At 39.7% G+C, this 19,191-nt stretch overlaps 1 protein-coding gene across 1 annotated transcript in view; it reads right to left on the reverse strand.

Annotated features, from left to right (window-relative positions):
* VAPB (VAMP associated protein B and C) overlaps positions 1-19,191 on the reverse strand; it is a 51,551-nt gene extending 32,360 nt beyond the window's left edge. Inside the window, exon 1 of the mRNA XM_026697444.2 lies at positions 18,676-19,191. Within this exon, the coding sequence (XP_026553229.1) occupies positions 18,676-18,733 (58 nt within the window). The 5' untranslated portion in view covers positions 18,734-19,191. The remainder of the gene's footprint in view (positions 1-18,675) is intronic.

Consider the following 19,191-nt stretch of genomic DNA (forward strand, 5'->3'; position numbering starts at 1 on the left):
TGGATTACATCAAAGGGCTGACAAGATGGCATTATCCTTTGAAAACATTTTCAAAGGTTCTCTGGGACCTATTGCTGCCCTTGGCATTGGTAATCACTGAATGAATCAAAATATAAGAGTTCTACATCATACAATTAAGGGCCCTACATTTGAATGTGCATACATTTTGTTCAGATGTTCGTTTTGCTTCAGAACTTTGCGGGGTAGATAGTAGAAAATAAGAATTTGATTCCTACCACAGAATGATAATCAGAAATAGTTTCTCCTTCTCCTGTAGTCTTCCTAGGAGGAGTAGGGAGAACTTCATCAAGATCCAGAGGTTGGTTCTGATCATGATCCTAACTACACTCAGCAGATTGTTACAAATTAAAGATTTATGTTCGCATTCAGATCAGTGGCCAGTGGGAGTTTTCCCAGCAACGCTATAATTTCTAATTATAGCACATTTACATTCTGTATCACACTTTTACCAGATTGCAAGATGGTTTTCAGTCCAGTATATGACGGACTTTAAGCCCAGCACAGCTATATAATTCAACTGTGCATTCAGGAACTAAATAACAATAGATACTTTAAGTTGATTGTACTGTACTGTTAGGTAAGATACTTTGTTGCAGATAAAATTTCCTGGTTCCTAATTATTAAACCAAGCTTAGTAACCAAAGCTTGTAAAGCTATTTGATCAAAGAAAAGAACAGGTTCTGGTCTGATGGCTAAACTTTTATTCCAGTTTGAAAATCAAGCAACCAAATACAAGGTCAAATATCAAAATCCCTGTTCTGTCTCCCAAAAGCCATCCAAGCCTTGTGAAAGGGAATTTGACAGGTACTGTTTGCTAGCAAGAACTTTTTTTAACTTTAAATGTCTAATTAGGAAACAAATGAAACTATATGGAGGGACTGACTTGCTTTCTTTTGTAAGAATAAAAGCCTACATTGAGAAAAAACATTTGCTTCCATTACAAATGCCTCTTTGCGGTGCTACTATTGTAAAAATTTCCTAATTACAGAAAAGCTGGTATTCATTTTTGAACCTTGATACAAGTAGAAATTGTGAAGAATGCTTATAACCTCAAGCCCCCTCTCTGCCTTTCATAATAAAACTAATCAGCAAGGGGGAATTTGCAGTAAAAAGATTAATGACTGAGTTTACTGTAATCCTTAAATCTTACTGAGGATAGCACAATTACAATCATTCAGCAAATTCTTTTCATCTAGCTAAGATACTAGAGGATACATACAAGATCTCAAGGGAACTCATAAATTGGTACTGGAATCAAGAAGTCTCTTCCATTGTAGAATCTGAGCAAATGAGGATGTTAAATGTGCCTATTAAGCAGATGCCTCTTGAAAAATTGAAAATAGCAAAGAAAGAGAACTTAATATGAAATTTTCATGTACTAAACATTGTACAGATAATCCTTGACTTACCACAGTTCGTTTAGTGGCCAAAGTTACAACAGCAGTGAAAAAATGTCTTATGACCGTTTTTCACAGTAAATAGATAATCAGAGTTGGAAGGGACCTTATAGGTCATCTAGTCCAACCCCCTGCCCAAGCAGGAGACTCTACACCATTTCTGACAAATGGGAGTCCAATCTTTTGAAGGTTTCAAGTGATGGCGCTCCCACAGCTTCTGAGGGCAAGCTGTTCCATTGGTTGATTGTTCTCACTGTCAGAAAGTTTCTCCTTATTTCCGTGTATTTTGATCTTTCCAGTATCCTCATGTTCATCTAATCAAAATTCAGATGCTTGGCAACTGGTTCATATTTTTGATTGTTGCTTTGTCCCAAGGTCATGAGATCACATTTTGGGATCTTCTGACGAGCAAAATCAATGGGGAAGTCAGATTCACTTAACAATTGGTTTACTAACTTATCAATTGCAACGATCCACTTAGCAACTGAGGCAAGTAAGGTTGTAAAATGGGGCAAAATTCACTTAACAAATCTCACTTGACAACAGAAATGTTGGGCTCAATTGTGGTTGTAAGTCAAGGACAACCTATAGTTGCCACACACCTCAGCTAAGATGATGTTACTCCCTTCTTTCATTAAAGGCAGAATGTATGAGTCAAACACGCAATATTCAAATTCAATTGCCTAACCTGAAACAAACAACATAGAGTCCTTGCTGGTGTTTTTCAGCCAAATTGCTGTGCTACTGGAAATGCTAGTTGGAGCTGGTGAAACCTGAAGTCCAAAATATCTGAGATAGTATCAGGTTGCCCATGGTGTATTTTGGTAAAAGAATTCAATTCTATACAAGAAAAGCAGCAGAGAGATGCATATATGTTCCACTTTGGCTTTGTATGATCAAGACACTTCATTATGCCTACAGTTCTTTTCATGTTTGATAATCCCCACGCACCTACTCCATTAGTAAGATTGGTAAAGAGATTGGATGCTCATACAGTTTACAAGAACAAATCATAATCCAGCATATTTAGATTCCAAATATTTGTGGTTTCCAATATCACTTGTGTCATCAAATCCTAGTGGGAAAAAATGGGAAAAGTTGGTGGGATAACTAACTGCAGTTCCTCCTAGAATCATACCCATACCATAGCTATTAATGCATCCAACTTAAGGTATAAACTTATATCTACCTATATAAGCTTTGCTACTTGTGGAGAGTAGGAAAGATGACTTGACAAAATGGGCGTTGGTAGACTTACCTGAGACGCCCTTTCTATACATGCTGTGAGAGTCCAGGATAGAGAAAGAATTGTTGAGGTAATTCCCCATTAGGAGAATGAGTGCATACAGGGAGATGTATTTGAGAGAAGTGTTTGAATAATATACACACAGCACACAGATACACTGTACAGTAAATATAGGTTTTTACTTCCAGAAACGTTTAAGCAAAGTTCAAACAAAGTCCAAAGTCATTCACAGGTAAGGCAGTCAGTGTTCAATTCCAGTATAATCCAATAACAAAGTCCAGTGTCAAAAACAGTTCAGTAACAGACTTACATCAAATCCAAGAATATAAGTCAATTAGGAGGAACGGCAAAACTCTCCAACAGAAGGAAAAAGAGACTCACTGAGATACACTCTCTTCTGAGACTAAGACTAAACAACCCAGGTTTCTGGCTCCATCTTACGGCTGTTTGAGAAACCACACCCAATTACACTTTTAGGATTCTCTTAAAGAGACAGTATTAAAATGTCTATCCTGGTTTATATATTTCCAACCCAAATAGTTGTTAGGTGACTTACATTCCTAACAAGACTCCTCCTCCTACATCATCAAGCTGAGTGTCAAAGCTATAAAAAGCCAGCCCCTGTTGCTGGCCCCCAGCTTTCGGTGAAGATCCTTGACAGACGTGGCGTGTCTTTGAAAAAAGAAAACAGTAAGAAGACCCCTCCCCAATCATGACCAGACCACCACAGAGTGGGGCTGGACTCTCTCGCAGCATGTATAGAAAGGGCGTCTCAGGTAAGTCTACCAATGTGAATTCTCCTCCATGCTGCTACAAGAGTCCAGGATAGGGACATACCAAAGCCTGCATGTCCAAGGGATGGTTTACGTCTGGCCCCTTCAGTCTGACACTGAAAGAACTTTCTGAAGCACCCTCCTGCCAAACACTGCTTCTGCAGAGGTAAAGGAGGCCAGTCGATAGTGCCGGATAAACGGAGAAGGCAACACCCAGGTCGCTGCCCTGCAGATCTCCTCAATGGATGCCTGAGGCTGCCAATGTGGCTGCACTCCTGGTAGAGTGGGCTGTAAGCTTCTTGGGAACTGGGAGAGATAAAGTCTTGTATGCTGTGGAAAAACAAGCCCTGATCCATCTGCCCATCATGGATGGGGAAACCTTGCCCTCTAAGGAAGCTCCAAATCCTTGAACCAGGAGACCGAACATCTGGGGCTGTGGGTGGAGAGGCACCTTCTGTCCCTCAGAGCAGACCACATCTCAGGGGTCGACAACATCCAGGCCAAGTGGCTGAGTCGAGCCAGGGATGACCACTCAAGAGTGATGCCTTCATCCAACCCTGTTCCAGGAACTGTCCAACAGGTTCAGTCCCCCAGTAGTCAACCTATTCACTACTCCCCAGAATGCTTAGGTAGAAAGATTCCAGGTTCCGTACCCAGGCAGTGGAGGGGACCAATGAACTTCGGAGCAGATGGCCTCCAAATCTCCTCTACGCCTTCCCCCCACTCTTCCTATCATTCCGGCCGTTGTTCGGAAGATGTTGGAGAAGGTGGAACTGGTACTCCTAGCACCTCATTGGCACAGGCGGCTCTGATATGCTGACCTGGTGAACTTGTCTGTCACTCGACCGTGGAGAATCCCACCCAGCAGGATTTCCCTCAGCCAAGGGACTTTATTCCATCTCAGTGGTTCCAGTTGGCTGTATGGTGATTGAACGGCTGGTTCCCGCCCATTGAAATGGCAGCTGGAACCATTGCAGGCATGGAGGTGGGCCCATGGCACAATGCCTATACAGGAAATCATCTTTCCTAGGAGCTGGGATAGTAGAGACAGAGGAACTGCGTGCTGCTGTTGTATCCAGTTTATCAAGTCGTTCAGCACTGGGCTGCGCGCTATAAATTACGGCATGGAAAACTTCGACAAGTGATGCCAGGCCTGCATTCACGATTTGCTGCTCAAAATCTCCAGCGCTGAAGCCTCGGCACTAAGGGAGAGTGGCTCCCCGCTCTTCACGATGACAGGCTCTACTAGATCCCCGGGAGCTCGCAGTTTCGCTTTCGATGTTCTCCACAGTGCTGCTGCTGCTATAGAGCTCCACAGACACGCTGCTCTTTTGACAGGAGCTGAGTCAAAAGCTGGGGACCAGCAACAGGGGCTGGCTTTTTTTAGTTTTGACAGACTCAGCTTGATGACATAGGAGGGGTCTTTCCCTATCCTGGACTCTCGGAGCAGTGTGGAGGAAATACATCTTAGCAACAAACAGATAACATTCAGAAGCTGCTCAACACCTCCCTAATTCACTGAAGTATACAAAGGTACGGACTGGCAAGATTCTGATGTTACAGCTAAACTCAATAAAAATAGGCCTTCCTGTGGGGTTGGTTTCTTGGTTCTATCTAATAATACTTCCTACCTGGAACCTAAATCCTTATGCTATAGCTGAGAGAGATTAAATTATAAAAGCTATCTTGGAAAAGAACTTCCAGACTACAGGCAACAACCAAAGAAATTATTATGTTCGCTGTCCATTTTATTCAAACATGAGGAAGTTTAGGATAAGGACAAAGATTATTGATGTTCAGATATTTAAAACAGTAGGAGAAACATGCTTTCCTGTCAAATTAAGAATTCAGATTTGTACCTGCATATGCGGTTCATCCCCTAAGTGGTACCTATCAAAGCAATAAGCAATACACTATAAATATGCAAAGAATTTCATACAGTCTGCCTTTGCTTGGCAGGTAATAAAAAATAAAAACCACATACAAAATTAATCCAAATACAGTTAGCCATGAATACTAAGTTGTACCAATTTTACTCCTTCCAGAAATATTTACTCATTCCAGAGATATTCCTTAAAGATTTTGTACTTATTAAATTTAGAAGGCTGTCTGACACAAGCTTCATCTTCCCTCTATTGAAACAACTGGGACTGGTCACAGAGAATCACACAATATCATAAAGACTCTACTTATGGTCTACCTTTAGAAGCATTCTTTTTTTCAGCAATGACCATTGTAACTATTAAAATGAATAAAAGGGATGATAGAACTTCATACAAACATTTATGCATGAGCAGAGTTTGGAAGTAAAGTTGGAGAAGATAGAGCCAAAGTGTTCCCTATTTGTGAGAGATGTACTACCAGGTTGGGAAAGGCAAGCATAGAATATCCCTGAATTGAATTCCAGGGATGAATTCTCACATGAATTGCTCTGCAGCTTCACATAAAAATTATGCTAAGACAGAAAGTAGGTTGTATTTTCAATAAAAAAAATACTCTTCAATTAGACATGTCTGACTAATTTAGCACACTTGGGCTGGAAGCAATCTTGGCATATACCTCTCCCAAGTTCATGAGGAATACCACATTAGATCAGTATCACCTGCCAAACTAGCAGTATCATAAAACCAAGCAACTATAACTAAACTCCATCAGGCAGACTTTAGATTTTTCTGAGAAAACTGTTTGATTTTTCTGAGAAAACTGCATTAAACCAGGGGTAGTCAACCTTTTTATACTTACCACCCACTTTTGTATCTCTGTTAGTAGTAAAGTTTTCTCTAACCGCCCACTGGTTCCACAGTAATGGTGATTTATAAAGTAGGGGACAAAACCCCTACCGCTCACCATGAAAGCAGGAACACCCACTAGTGGGCGGTAGGGACCAGGTTGACTACCACTGCATTAAACAAAATCAATACATTTGCTCTTTGTGAATACATGAGTTTAGGGTTGTTCTGCTAAAAATAAAAGCAATATCTCTACCAAATTAAGCTTAACTGTGGGCAATTTAATGGACAGTTCCAAACTGTTTTCTGCCTTTTTTTTCCAAAATATTTTTTTCAATTTCCCAGTCTAGGCAACAAACTTGGGATTTTTCCTGATGCTTTTCTTCTGTATATTAAAAAGTTTGACCTTGCTTAATTTTCTGAAATAAAGCAAGATCAGTTAGGTATACCTATCCAGTGTTATTAATAACTTTTGATAGTGATAATAATATTAATTTTTGGTTCCTACAAGCCTTATTATGTACGCAGTACAAAAATACTAATGTGAATCATTCCCAGAAAAAAACAAATGAATATATGTGAAATATATGTGCCAGAATGAACGAGGTTTATTCTTCACAGATCTTCAATGTCTACCAAAAGGGCATGGCAATCTTCAAATGGTAATCACAGAAATGTTCCAAAAGTGGTTTTTCAAACGGCAACTGGACTTTTGTTTTTTTTCTTGAAGACATTTCACTTCTCATCCAATGAGCTTTTTCAGTTCAGCAATTCACTTCTAATCAGAGAAATATTTCAAGGCAGTCCCATTGCATTACACTTGTACATTATTTGGTTTACTTGCATCAAAGGCAACCGAGAAAATGTAGTGTAAGCATTTTAATGATTTCTAATTCTGAAATTTCAAGTATTAATTAGTATGTCACAAAATCACTAAGTTGGAATGGGCCATTTAGGGTATCAAATCTAACACTCCTCCCTGCTTGTTATGCTTTGTTACAATAGTATGAGGTTTAGATCAAATATGTTCACATTGAAGGATGTTTAATCATGGTTTGATGCATTAACTAATGCTGAGAACACAGTGACAATATTACTCTGTCTCTAGAGATTGCTGAATCTTGAATGTTATTATTACAATATGAAAAACAAAAACATTCCAGAAGATCTAAAACCTTGGTTGCCATTGTTATGTAAAAACTAAAGCCATGGTTTCAAATGATTCTGGTCTTGAAATACTGGCATCGCTACAATTTCTGGCCTTAGGAGAAACTGCATTTGGAGTGATTAAATAATCTGTACTTCATCAGCAATCACCTTACTAATTAAAAGGAAATGTATGCTGATGAGTTATTCAGTAATTAATAAGCTACTCATGCAGTATTTATATGGATATATAAAAAAACTAGTTTTCAGTTCAGAAACAATCCCCTTCCCCCCCTTTTCAGTTTCTCAGCTGTTGGTTACTAAACAATTTAACCTCTGGTTAGATTCACAGAGTAAACTGATCTAGGTTTCACAACTATTATTGGCCCGAGGATCAGTGGATTTTGTACTTTTATTTTGATAGCTATATCTGAAATGTAGATAAGGTCAATTTATTTATATTGCATCATTTTTCTTTATTACATGCTATTTTATTATTAACCTCTTCTACTGACTGAACAAAAAACAGCTGGTAAGTTATAGGGTATGATGAAACATGCTTCTATCTAAATCTATCCCATGCTGAGGCCACTGGGAAAACACCATTTTACTTTCTAGTAATACAGGAGGTTAGGAAGATCTTAGTGTCACTGATCTCTTTCTTTACTAACCGTTTTTAAGAATTATTTTTAGAATAAAATATCTTGGCACATTTTTTTCTTTTCAAAGGGGTAGAAAAGCAAATAGGCTAGCAAACCTCAGGTAGGAATGGAAAAGGGCATATTTTGGAGGGGGTGGGGGAACGGGACCCAGACAGAAAGATGGAGAACTATGCAGGATGCCGAGGGAACACAGTGAGAAGCAACAGAAACCAGATAGGGGAACCAAAGGGAAAAGCAGCAATGGGATATGGTTGTGAATGGCAATACAATCAGGTATGCTCAGAGTTGAAGAGAAGTCTGATGGATGTGAGAGAAAGAGAAAAACAGTAATCACAGGCTGCATTCAGCATTCTGATAGGCCAATCCTACTCAGCAAGTACATTTTCTTTTAGTGCTAGGAAGATGGGGAAGGGACAGACAGGTGGAAGCAGCAGTACAAAAGGAAAAGGCTCAGGTAAAATAACCCAAAAGGCCCACTCAAAATTTGTCATGCCCAAAGCCAAAAATAGCCCAAAGGTTCCAGATTTCATTTAATTCAGACCAAACTGGCATGGCTGAATGCTGAGCTACAATGTGGTTGCTTCATGTACAGAGCAAGTTTTCCTCTTTGTTTGACCATAGCTGTATTGGTATAACATGGTTGCATTACTGAGAAGGTATAAAAAAATTAAAGAGACAAAAATTTTATACTTGCTTTCCTTAAAGTCTGCAGCATAATCCAATTGTGTCTCCTTCTAGAGCCAAATCCAGGCATGAATATCTAATTTAAGAGATCTAATCACGCAGCCTGACGTTTTACACTTCTCTTTCATTTTTCCCGATTACTCTATGAATAACTTCATGTTAGTTTTCAATCTTTAAGGAGTGGACCATCCATTCTTTGCAAATTGTCAAGTTGGAAGGATGGTGTTATACAAAAAGCACCAAACTGATAAATAAGTGGCATAATTAAGCCCCACAGACATTATTCACACTTCTAAATAGTCTTGATAATTGTAATCTTTAAATAAACACTATGTCACTGAACTTTAGTTTTAGAGAAATTGCTTTAAGTTTTCAAAATAATATGACAAAAATTAGCAAAGTTCATTTTTTATTGCAGCAGACTAGAGGTTAAATGACTATTATTTATGAGGTGATAATTTTCTAGAGTCAGGAGGACTCTGCATTCCCATTCCTCAACCTGCAGTGGTAATCCACTTTTAATACTATTTTTTCCTGAAGGAAAAGAATGGCGAATACTTTGAGTTATATAATCTATTCTCATCAGTTCAAAGCTGATGATAGCATTTTTGGAAATCATCCTCAAGATAGGGATGGATTTTAACTGTATTATGATTCACAATATTGATAAAAATATTAACTCTTCAGGACTTTGAATTATCTTCATGAAACCAAGAAAATTACAGTTCTCAGTATAGCTTAATGCTTTTAAAAAAAGAGTATAGGGAATTCTCTGCAGTTTAAATCTGCTTTTAATCTTGTCAGCAGTCTCTATTCCCTATCCCCATCCCAGAACTCAAGATGATGATTTAGATACGGCTTCAGGTTTAACAGTTCTAATTTCAAGGTATCACTTGTCACTGAAGCAACAAATTAAGTTTAAAAGGGCCTGCTGCTTATGGGAGACTAAGTTTATCTCCTTCTATCCAATTAGATCTGTCAATTTCATAGAGGTTGGCAATTTTCCTACACATAAGGTGACACAGATCACATGGTAAACAACTATCATCTCTCCAAGTAATAATCTACGTTCTACAAGTATAGCTGTTGCCAAGCAGGTAACAACAGAACAGACATTATTGAATACTCTTAAATTTGTTCATGATTAAAAAAAATACAATTTATTTATGACAGGCAAATCTATTTTTGCTGAAAGAAAATGGGTTAATACTTTTAACACAAGATCTACGCTTATTGCCTCTCTGATTCCTTTTTTGGAAGGTTCTGGCTTTAAGCGTACGAAGAAAGCTGATAAGGGCTGCAATTAATTGCTGCATGTCAGAAATCAACAGTTAAATAAGATTGAGCTTCTCCCAGAAGGAACTCAGTTTTTCTTTCCATCTCCAAAGCATACATAAGACTACTGAGTGGATTATTGTCTAACGTTCTGTTTGAGGTAACATTGTACACTGAAGCTAGAATTTTATGATGGACTTATATATGTCCTAATATTTCCAACATAAACTATTTCTATTTCTAATGTTACTGCCACAACAAAGCAGGATGGATGCTAACTAATCTTTTTTACGAGCATTTTTCAGAATGGACTATTATGCCCATGGACCATTTTATACGCTGCCAACTTATGTTAAACGTTTGCATGTGGCAATTAACAGGAAGGAAGCCAGTGTACCAACATTTCATATATCTGCTATCTGAAGTCATTTATTCCCTGCTACAGATAAGTGTTATAACTGGCTGTTAAGGACCCTATAACAGATTCAAATAAAGTTTCTATATTCTTTATTGATACAACTGTTGCTTTACAGACTACCTGGTATACTGCAACTGAAAACTCAGTTTACCTATCATCTTTCAATAAAATCACGACCTCCCTCTGTCAAGTTTGAGTCCTGTTGCTACCTGGACATGGACCTATTACTTTCTTGGCAACTTTGCATAAGTGATTTGCTATTCACTTTTTGTAAGTTATTTTTTGACTTGCCATTCTAGTCTCTGCAGTTCTCAGATTTCCTGGTGGTCTCATAACCAGATCAGATTCTGCTTAGCTTCTCAAGATCAGTCTAGGCTGGTTAGGTACAGCCATCTAGTTCACCAACTACTTTTTTTTTGCTTTTAAGGAACTCAGATCAGTTAAAAAGAGGAAGAGAAAATGCAAAACAAGCTAACCTTATTCCTAGCTCATTATGCTTCCCTATGCTTCTCTTAGGAAAGTTGCCAGTGTCTCTATTTTCTAAAAAATATCCATGGGACTCTGAAATATTATTGCAAATTAAGGTAGCCAAATTTAAACAGGAATTAATTAAAATAATTTAAAATACACAATGGAGAAATGTCCAAGGGCAATCTCCAAGGTGCTACCTACCTTTTCTTTAAAAAAGATTCCCCAAATAAAACCCTGCCTCTGGAGTCATGGGGCGTTCATTACTGGAGATTTTCAAGCAATAGTTGGATGGTTACTTTTATGGCACTGTATGAATATTCCTGTCCTAGGCAGGAGACTGAAGTAGATTATGTCCAAAAGGGCTTTTAATTCCAAGAGTCTGTGAAAAAAACTCTATAAGAAATCATCAGAATTAGAGATAGCTGTAGAATTATAGCCGAAGATAATATGACTTTTCAATTTTAGAGCATCAAGAAAAATAATATAGGGAAAGAAAAAAGGCATAGGAATAAACCTAACTCAGTTCATAACTATCTGGAAAATTCATCTATGTAACAGATTAACAGAGTTGGAAGGGACCTTAGAAGTCTTCTAGTCCAACTCCGTTCAAGCAAAAAAACCCATACCATTTCAGACAAATGGTTCTCCAATCTCTTCTTAAAAACCTCTAGTGCTGGGGCACCTACAACTACTGAAGGCAGGTTCCACTGATTAATTGTTCTGTCAGAAAATTTTCTCTAGTCCTAGGTTGCTTCTCTTGATTAGTTTCCATCGATTGCTTCTTGTTTGACCTTCAGGTGCTTTGGAGAACAAGCTGACCCACTCTTTGTGGTAGCCCTTTAGTTACTGGAATATTGTCACCCACTGTCACCTCCAGTCCTCTAATCATCTGTTGTTCTTCTCTGCACTCTTTCTGGAGTTTCAACATCTTTTTTATATTGTGGCAATGAAGACTGGATACAATATTCCCAGTGTGGTCTTACTATGGCATTATGAAGTGCTATTAACATTTCACTTGATCTTGAATTGTGTGGGCTTTTTTAGCAGCTGCAACACACTGCTGGCTCATATTTAAGTGATTGTCCACTAGGACCAGGGGTGGGATTCAAATTTTTAACAACCGATTCTGTGGGCATGGCTTAGGTGGTAGGCGTGGCTTGGTGGTCATGTGACTGGGTGGACATGGCTTGGTGGTCATGTTATTAGCTGGGTGTAGCCAACTCAATATCACTCACATCGAGGCACGCATCTCCTCGCCTGTCCTCTCATGACTGTGGGGATGCTGCAACAGTCGTAAGTGTGAAAATGGTCATAAGTCACTTTTTTCAGTGCCATTGTAACTTTGAATGGTCACTCCACACAAGCAAAGTACCAGTAAAGGAGGGGAAAAAAACTCCAGAGAAGTTCCTGAGACAGGAAGTCTAGTCCTGCCAAGAATGTAATAAGGGTTAACGGAGAGGCAGTTTCTGTAAGCAACACCAGAATGTTTCCTTCCTGCCTTCCTTACAGGATTAGGCCAGTAATTTCTTCTAACATCCGGTTCTCTGAACTGCTTAGAATGTTAACAACCGGTTCTAGCGAATAGGTGCGAACTGGTAGAATCCCACCCCTGACTAGGACTCCAGGATCCATTTCACAATTACTATTGAGTCTGGTACCACCTATTCCATACCTATGCATTTGGATTCCCCCCCCCCCCAACTTAGAGCCTTACTTTTTTTACCACCGAATTTCATTTTCTTAGATAGGGCCCAGTGTTCAAGTCTGTCAAGATCCTTCTGTGTCTTGATCCTATCTTCTGGAGTATTGGCTATTCCTGCCAAGCTTGTGTCATCTGCAAATTTGTCAAGTTCCCCTCATCTAAATCACTGATGAAGATACTGAAGAGTATTGGCCTATGACAGAGACTGGATACTTCATACTGCAAACTTCCCTCCATATAGATGCAGTTCTATTAAGAACTACACACTGAGTGTGGTTGGTTCAGCCAGTTGCAAATCCATCTGTTTACCCCACATTTTACTATGTTATCAAGTGGTAGGTTGTGGTTTTATCTAATGCCTTACTGAAATCCAAATAAATTATATCCAGTGTTTTGTTGGTCCACTAATTTTGTTACTTTGTCAACAATGGATTAAGATTTGTCTGGCATGATCTGTTTTGAAAAATTCATGTTGGCTTCTGGTTATGACTTTGTTTTCCTCAAGGTGTTCACAAATTAATTGCTTGAATTATCTTTTCTAGAATATTTCCAGGTATTGATGTCAGGTTGATAGGTCTATAGTTTCCTGGATCCATTTTTTCCCCTTTTTTAAAAGATGAGAAGTACATCACCCCCTTTCCAGTCATCTGGTAGTTCCCCACTGCTCCAGGATTTTTGAAAAATATGGTTTATATATGTGCCACAGGTGGCACGCAGAGCCATTTGTGCCAGCACACAAGCCGCAGGCAAACTTACCTCACTGAGCATGCGTGCACCTTCCAGTTGATTTTTGGCCTGTTCGAGGCCATTTTCAGCCCCCCAGAGGCTTGAGGATAGCCTTTGCAGGCTGAAAAATAGGCCCATTTCATCACTTCCTGTATTTCTGGCCTGCAAAGGCTACTTTCCTCAAGCCTGGGAGGTCGAAAAAGGCCTCAAACAGGCCAAAAATCAGCTGGGAGGCACAGTGCAGGTAAGGGGATGGTGTGTGTGTGTGTGGGATTGTGCACGCATACGCAGGAGGCATGTGCATGTTGCCTTCTGGGTGCTGGCATGCGAGCAAGCACACAATTTTTGGCACAGGAGTCCAAAAAGGTTAGCTACCATTGGTATAACCAATCTGGTCCCGATGATTTTAACTTGTTTAGAGTGGATAGGTGTTGTTCTCTTACCATTCTCTTGCTTATTTTGACTTGGCACTCTTAATCTGAATTTTACATCATTTAAAAAATACCGTAGTTTGGACTGTTTTTTTCTTTTGTGTAAAGACAGATGCAAAAAACGAGTTAAGAATTCTGCTTTCTCATTGCTTCTCATCACCTTCTTGCCTTTTTCATCCATTAATGGACTAATTGTTTCCTTGACTTTTTTTTTTTTACATAATGAAAGCAGCTTTGTTATTTATGACTTCTGTTGCAAGTTCATTCTGAGCCTTAGCTTTCTTGACTTCATATTTGCAGGTTTGGGTATTTGCTGATATTCTGCCTTAGATATGCACCCATCTTTCCATTTTTAAATTCTTGTCCTTTTTGTCTTTCAGTTTACCAAAGTTCTTTCTGCAGCCATGCTGGTTTCTTTTGAGATATCTTATTTTCTTCTTTATTGGAATTGTGCTAGACTGGGTTTTTATAATCTCACTTTTCAAAGTTCCCAAGCTCCTTGGATTCTTTTCCCTCTTAGGATTCTCATCCCTGAAATCCTTCTCAAGCTCTTTTCAAGTTTCCAATCAGTTTTCTGGAAGTGCAAGATTCTAGTTTGACTTGGTTCTATTGCTTGAGCTTACATAATGTTGAATTCCAATACTGCATGGTCCTGCCAAGGTTTCTGTTACTTCAACCACTTATTATTTAATCTGTTAGTGAGAATTAAGTCCAGTATGGCTGACCCTCTAGTTCCCTTCTCTACCTTTTGTAAGACAAAGCTGTCTGCTAGATTTGTGAGGAATCTGTTTGATTTTCCAGTAGGTACAGTGTTTGTCTAACCAGTTGATGTAAGGTTAGTTAAGGTCCCCCATTAATATTGTGGTGTGCTTCCTATGTATCTTAATTAACTGACCAGCAAAAAGTTCAAATATTTCCTGTGATTGGGTTCAAACCCATTTGTTGTGTTCAAGATGTTTTTCATCATCGTTCTGGATTTCTGTGGAGATCTATTTATTATACCACCTCTTTTATTAAGTCTGTTTCTTTTAAACAATTTAAATCTGCAAGAACATCTTCAAAAATATGTGTTTCTATATTGTAAGTTGAAAAGGAAGAAACGGATATTATAAAGGGGGAGTGATATGCAAAATTTGTCTGCATGTTCTTGTTCTGAGGACAGAGACTTTATTTTAACTGAAACTCACATCACAGCTCTAATCTGAAAATGAAAAAGAACACATACAATATAGGAATGGAAAGAGTCCCAGGTCACCAAGGAAAACTATATACAAATAGCTTAGAACTGTGTCAGAAAAGACAACTTTCAGAATGAGGTGAATCTAGGAAACATAAAAAATAACAATCTGTTTCTTTAGATAAATTCAAAATAAAAACGAAGCTCTAGGTAGCATAGTGGACATTCAATTATGACAAAATTCTAATATCAATTGAGGAAAAACAGAACTTTTACTATTAGTTTTTCAATGATTTGAATAAAGAAACTGATAATTTATAAAATCTGCAGGTAACAGCATTGAGCAGAATAATTTCCTAATAGAAATAAAATTCAAAATTGCCAACTGCATTCTAATCTAACTTGTGGTATAAGCTCAGCGTAGCTACGTCTCGTTCTACTTCAATGTGTTATGAGAACCCATAAAATTGGGTAGATTATGGTTCAGTTGCCCATAAGTAGGGATGTCATACAATCCCCCACCCCTTCCAGGATTTCCCAAACTCTTAATTCTACCAACAGTACTTTGTATGAAATATGGGCCATTGGCAGCCTGATCTGCCATTTGTTGTGTCCTTATGTGAGAACATCTCTAGAAGAGGCAGATGAGGAGGAAGACCACTACATGATCAAAATAAGCTTTCTGTGCCACTTGAACTTGACAAGCCCAGAGTTAGACTCAATATTTTCTATAACTGATTAAGTCCAACTATCATGGTCATTCTGCCACTGGATCAAATATCAGAAGCCAGAAACAAGCAATGAACTGTTTGTTTGCAAGATGATACTTTGGGAATAAAGGTTTACTCAGCAGTAATTCTGAGTCTCTGTATAAACCTGCCTGGTTAGGATTACCAAGCACCAGCTGAGTTAAGGTTGTTAAGGTAATATAGCTGGATGGCCTTCAGCCAGATTAGGCTTAACAAGCACCAGATGAATCAGGGCAGAGTAATTGCAGTCTGGAGTTTAAAGCTTTCTGCTGGAGGATAACTCATGATTGTAAAGTTATGGGATCAGTTGTCCCTCCATCCTGATAGAGCTCCTTACTGTACAAATGCTTTACAATCTAGAGCCTGACCTTTGATCTCCTGTCTTTGTGTTGCAACTCATTTGAAAATAGGCTTTATCATATTGTAACTATGGTTCTGAGATTTCCTGACACAGAGCAGAGAATCACTTTAAATTATATACAATGGGGGAAGGGAGCAGACAATAGCTTAATTTAGACCTTAAATTAGCAGTATTAGCTACAGTAATAGTGGTAGTTATATATACAAGTTAAAAATGCTCAAATGATTGATACTGTACTACACAGGGCTGAAACTCATCAGATGTTACTCAATCACATCACGCCCTAATAGTAGTTCATAGTAATGGCTGTTATGGATGTTGTCATGCAAGTTAACATTTTAGGGTGTGCTTGGGGAGAGTTGATTGCATGTTGACTTCTTCAGATGAAAGACTCCTCTATTATGTATGCAAGGTATTCTAAAATTTCAGTATTGGTTTTGAATATCACCTATTTATTCTAAGCACAAGGATATGTATTTTTATCAATCTGATAAAACACAATTTGAATGAAGAAACACCACCCACTCCACTGTATCAACTTTTTAACTACCATTATGCTTACCAGCAGTATTTCTCAGGTATGCTAATTTACATAAAAGTGAAATGAGTGGTTTTATAAATCAAATGATTAAACAAACGTATAACTGAAACTACAAGAGCTAAACTAGTATTGTAAGCAAACATGTGAAGGAGTTAGCCAAAACAAAGTACTATTTATAAGTACATGTTTAAAGAATAAGCATAAAGTATTTGACATTTATTTGTTCTAAAAAGTCTGCAGCTTAAAACAGAAATAAAGTTTGTTATTGAAATACCTGCAACAGTATGCCAAGTAAAAATATTTTAGGTGCACTGATTATAAATGAAGACTGGTTTAAATTTTACAAGCAGCTCTTTCCACTGTAGGATCAGAGGTTAATGTTTCATTTCTGAAGGGCATAACTAATAATGCTCAATATAAAATTAAGAGTTTGTCTCTGAAAGACTCTTTCAATTCTAAGGGTGTTTTGTTTTCTTGCATGTAAGCTAACAAAAGACAAGAAAATGACCAGCATACCTAAGGAAAGAAATTACATTATTAAGAATGTTTGAATGCAAGGGAGGCATTACAGAACTATTTAAAACTGTGCAAAAGATGGTAAATATAAACAGGGGGGAAAAGATCCAGAAGGACCAAATTACACAGGGAGGAGTTTATAACAGAAACACTATGTTGCACAAGCCCTAATTGAACTATGGAATTCAAAGCAGATGCAGGAACACCTCCAATCCAGATAGTTTTGTAGGAACATTATCAAGTCCATGGAGGATAAGGCTAGCAAGGAGTAATAGTTATCTTCAATATCTGAGACAGTAAGGTTCAAACTGTACTAATAATTGCTTGGGGATACAAGACGCTTGGTAACGAGTATATGCTGCTTGTAGGCTAACCACAGACACATGCTTTGTGCTGTTGGAATAGAAAACTGGATTAGGTCACACCTTTATTTCATCCAGCACAAATGAAAGGAAATAAAAGTTGCAGTATGTTATATATTAGAGAATTACTGAAATGTAGATAAATCCAGCTCTGCATGTCCAGGTCTACCATATGACCTTATAGGTAGGTATATCTTAAGATTTTAGACAGCTGCATAACTAAAATCCAGCATAACAGAACAAAATTGTCTTATCTTTTAGCCAAACCTCCTTTCTCACTCCCAAATCCACAATTACTGGCACAGCTCCCACCCACCCCATTTAACTTTACTTAATGTGGTGGAACGTGTGAGTAAAATGCACAGTGTACACAATTTAGGGAAGATAGATTTCCATCCCCTCTTCTTTTTGAGAAACCTAAAATACTGCGATCCTAATCACATTGATCTGAAAGGGTTCTTACTCAAACTAATGCTCTCTTCCTTAAGGTAACCTAATCAGAATCAAAGCCAATCGATTCCGAAGGAGTAACAGAACCACCGTGACAAAAGACAAGCGTTAATATATTTTTTAAATTAAAAAAAATCCTTTAATACGTTTAGAAGGAAACTAAGGACCAGCCTGGGAGTAAATCTCCCTGGCGGTAGCTCGCCAACACATGATTATGTGCACAATTGTTGCACAATCCGCTTTGGCTGTTGTTCTTTTTCCTCCTTCTTAAAAAAAAAAAAAAAGGCGACATCGGCAGAGTCTCTCCCTCGTTCCGCAGAGGGACCAACCTTTCTTTCAGGTCACGTTAAGCGAGGTCTGGAAGCTCCCCTTAGAAAGAAAGGGGGAGGTGGGTCCCAAGCCTTGCGCAGACTGCCACCAAGTCGGCACCGCCACCCCTCCATCTCTAGGGCTGCTTATCCCCCTTCCACTCCCATCCGTCCCAAGCAGCACCTAGGCCCGAGGAGGCGAAGACAACGACCAGTCCCCGGGTTCCCTTTCTCGTGGCACCCCGCCAGCGCTCCGGCCAAAAGAAGAGGCTTGCTGGGGAAGGACCCAAGACGCCGCTCGGTCGCCGGCCCGCTTTCTTCAAGCGAAGGGCGTTTTGGCCCAAAGAACCCTCGGCGGCGGCCCCCGGAAAATGGCTGCCGCTGGAGCCGAGCCTTTCCAGGCAGAGCAGCTGCGGCAGAGCGCGCCTCCGGACCTTCCAGCCGCGCAAAGCGGCTCCAAGCCGGCGGTTGGAAGCATGGGGGTTCGAGAGAGGCGCTTCCGAGGCGGAGGGCCGCCCTCCCCACCTTACCTTTGAATTTGAGCTCATGCTGCGGCTCTAGGATCAAGACCTGCTCAGTTTTCGCCATGTTGGCTCCCGCTCCTCCTCCTCGGCGGCGGTTGAAGCACCAAGCGGGGCCGGAGGGAAAGCGGAGCAAACGCCAGTGACGGCCCTCAAGGAAGAAAAGAAACAAAAAACGGGGGTTCGGAGGAAAGGAGCCGAGGCGGCGAGGCGGAGGCAGCCGACGGTCCTTCCCGACAAGGCAAAGCGGGTCGAAAAGAGGCGCGGAGGAAAAGGGGACTAAAGCGAGGACCCGCTCCGGCGGCTTTGGGGCACGGCCAGAGAAATGAGCCGGCGCGCGCCCAGCACGCAAGCTGACGCTTCCCACCCTCGCCAGGAGAAGGTGGAGGAGGAGGCGGGGAAGGACGTTGCAGCACGGGCGGGCCTGGGCTGGCGGTGGGAGAAGGAGAAGGAGGAGGAGGAGGAGGGCGAAGGGGACTGCAAGCTGACGTTTCCCGCCGGCCCGGGCGGGGCTTTAAGGCCGCC

This window comes from Pseudonaja textilis, chromosome 3 (assembly GCF_049901715.1).
Source record: "Pseudonaja textilis isolate UNSWEBS1 chromosome 3, rPseTex1.2, whole genome shotgun sequence".
Lineage (NCBI taxonomy): Eukaryota > Metazoa > Chordata > Lepidosauria > Squamata > Elapidae > Pseudonaja > Pseudonaja textilis.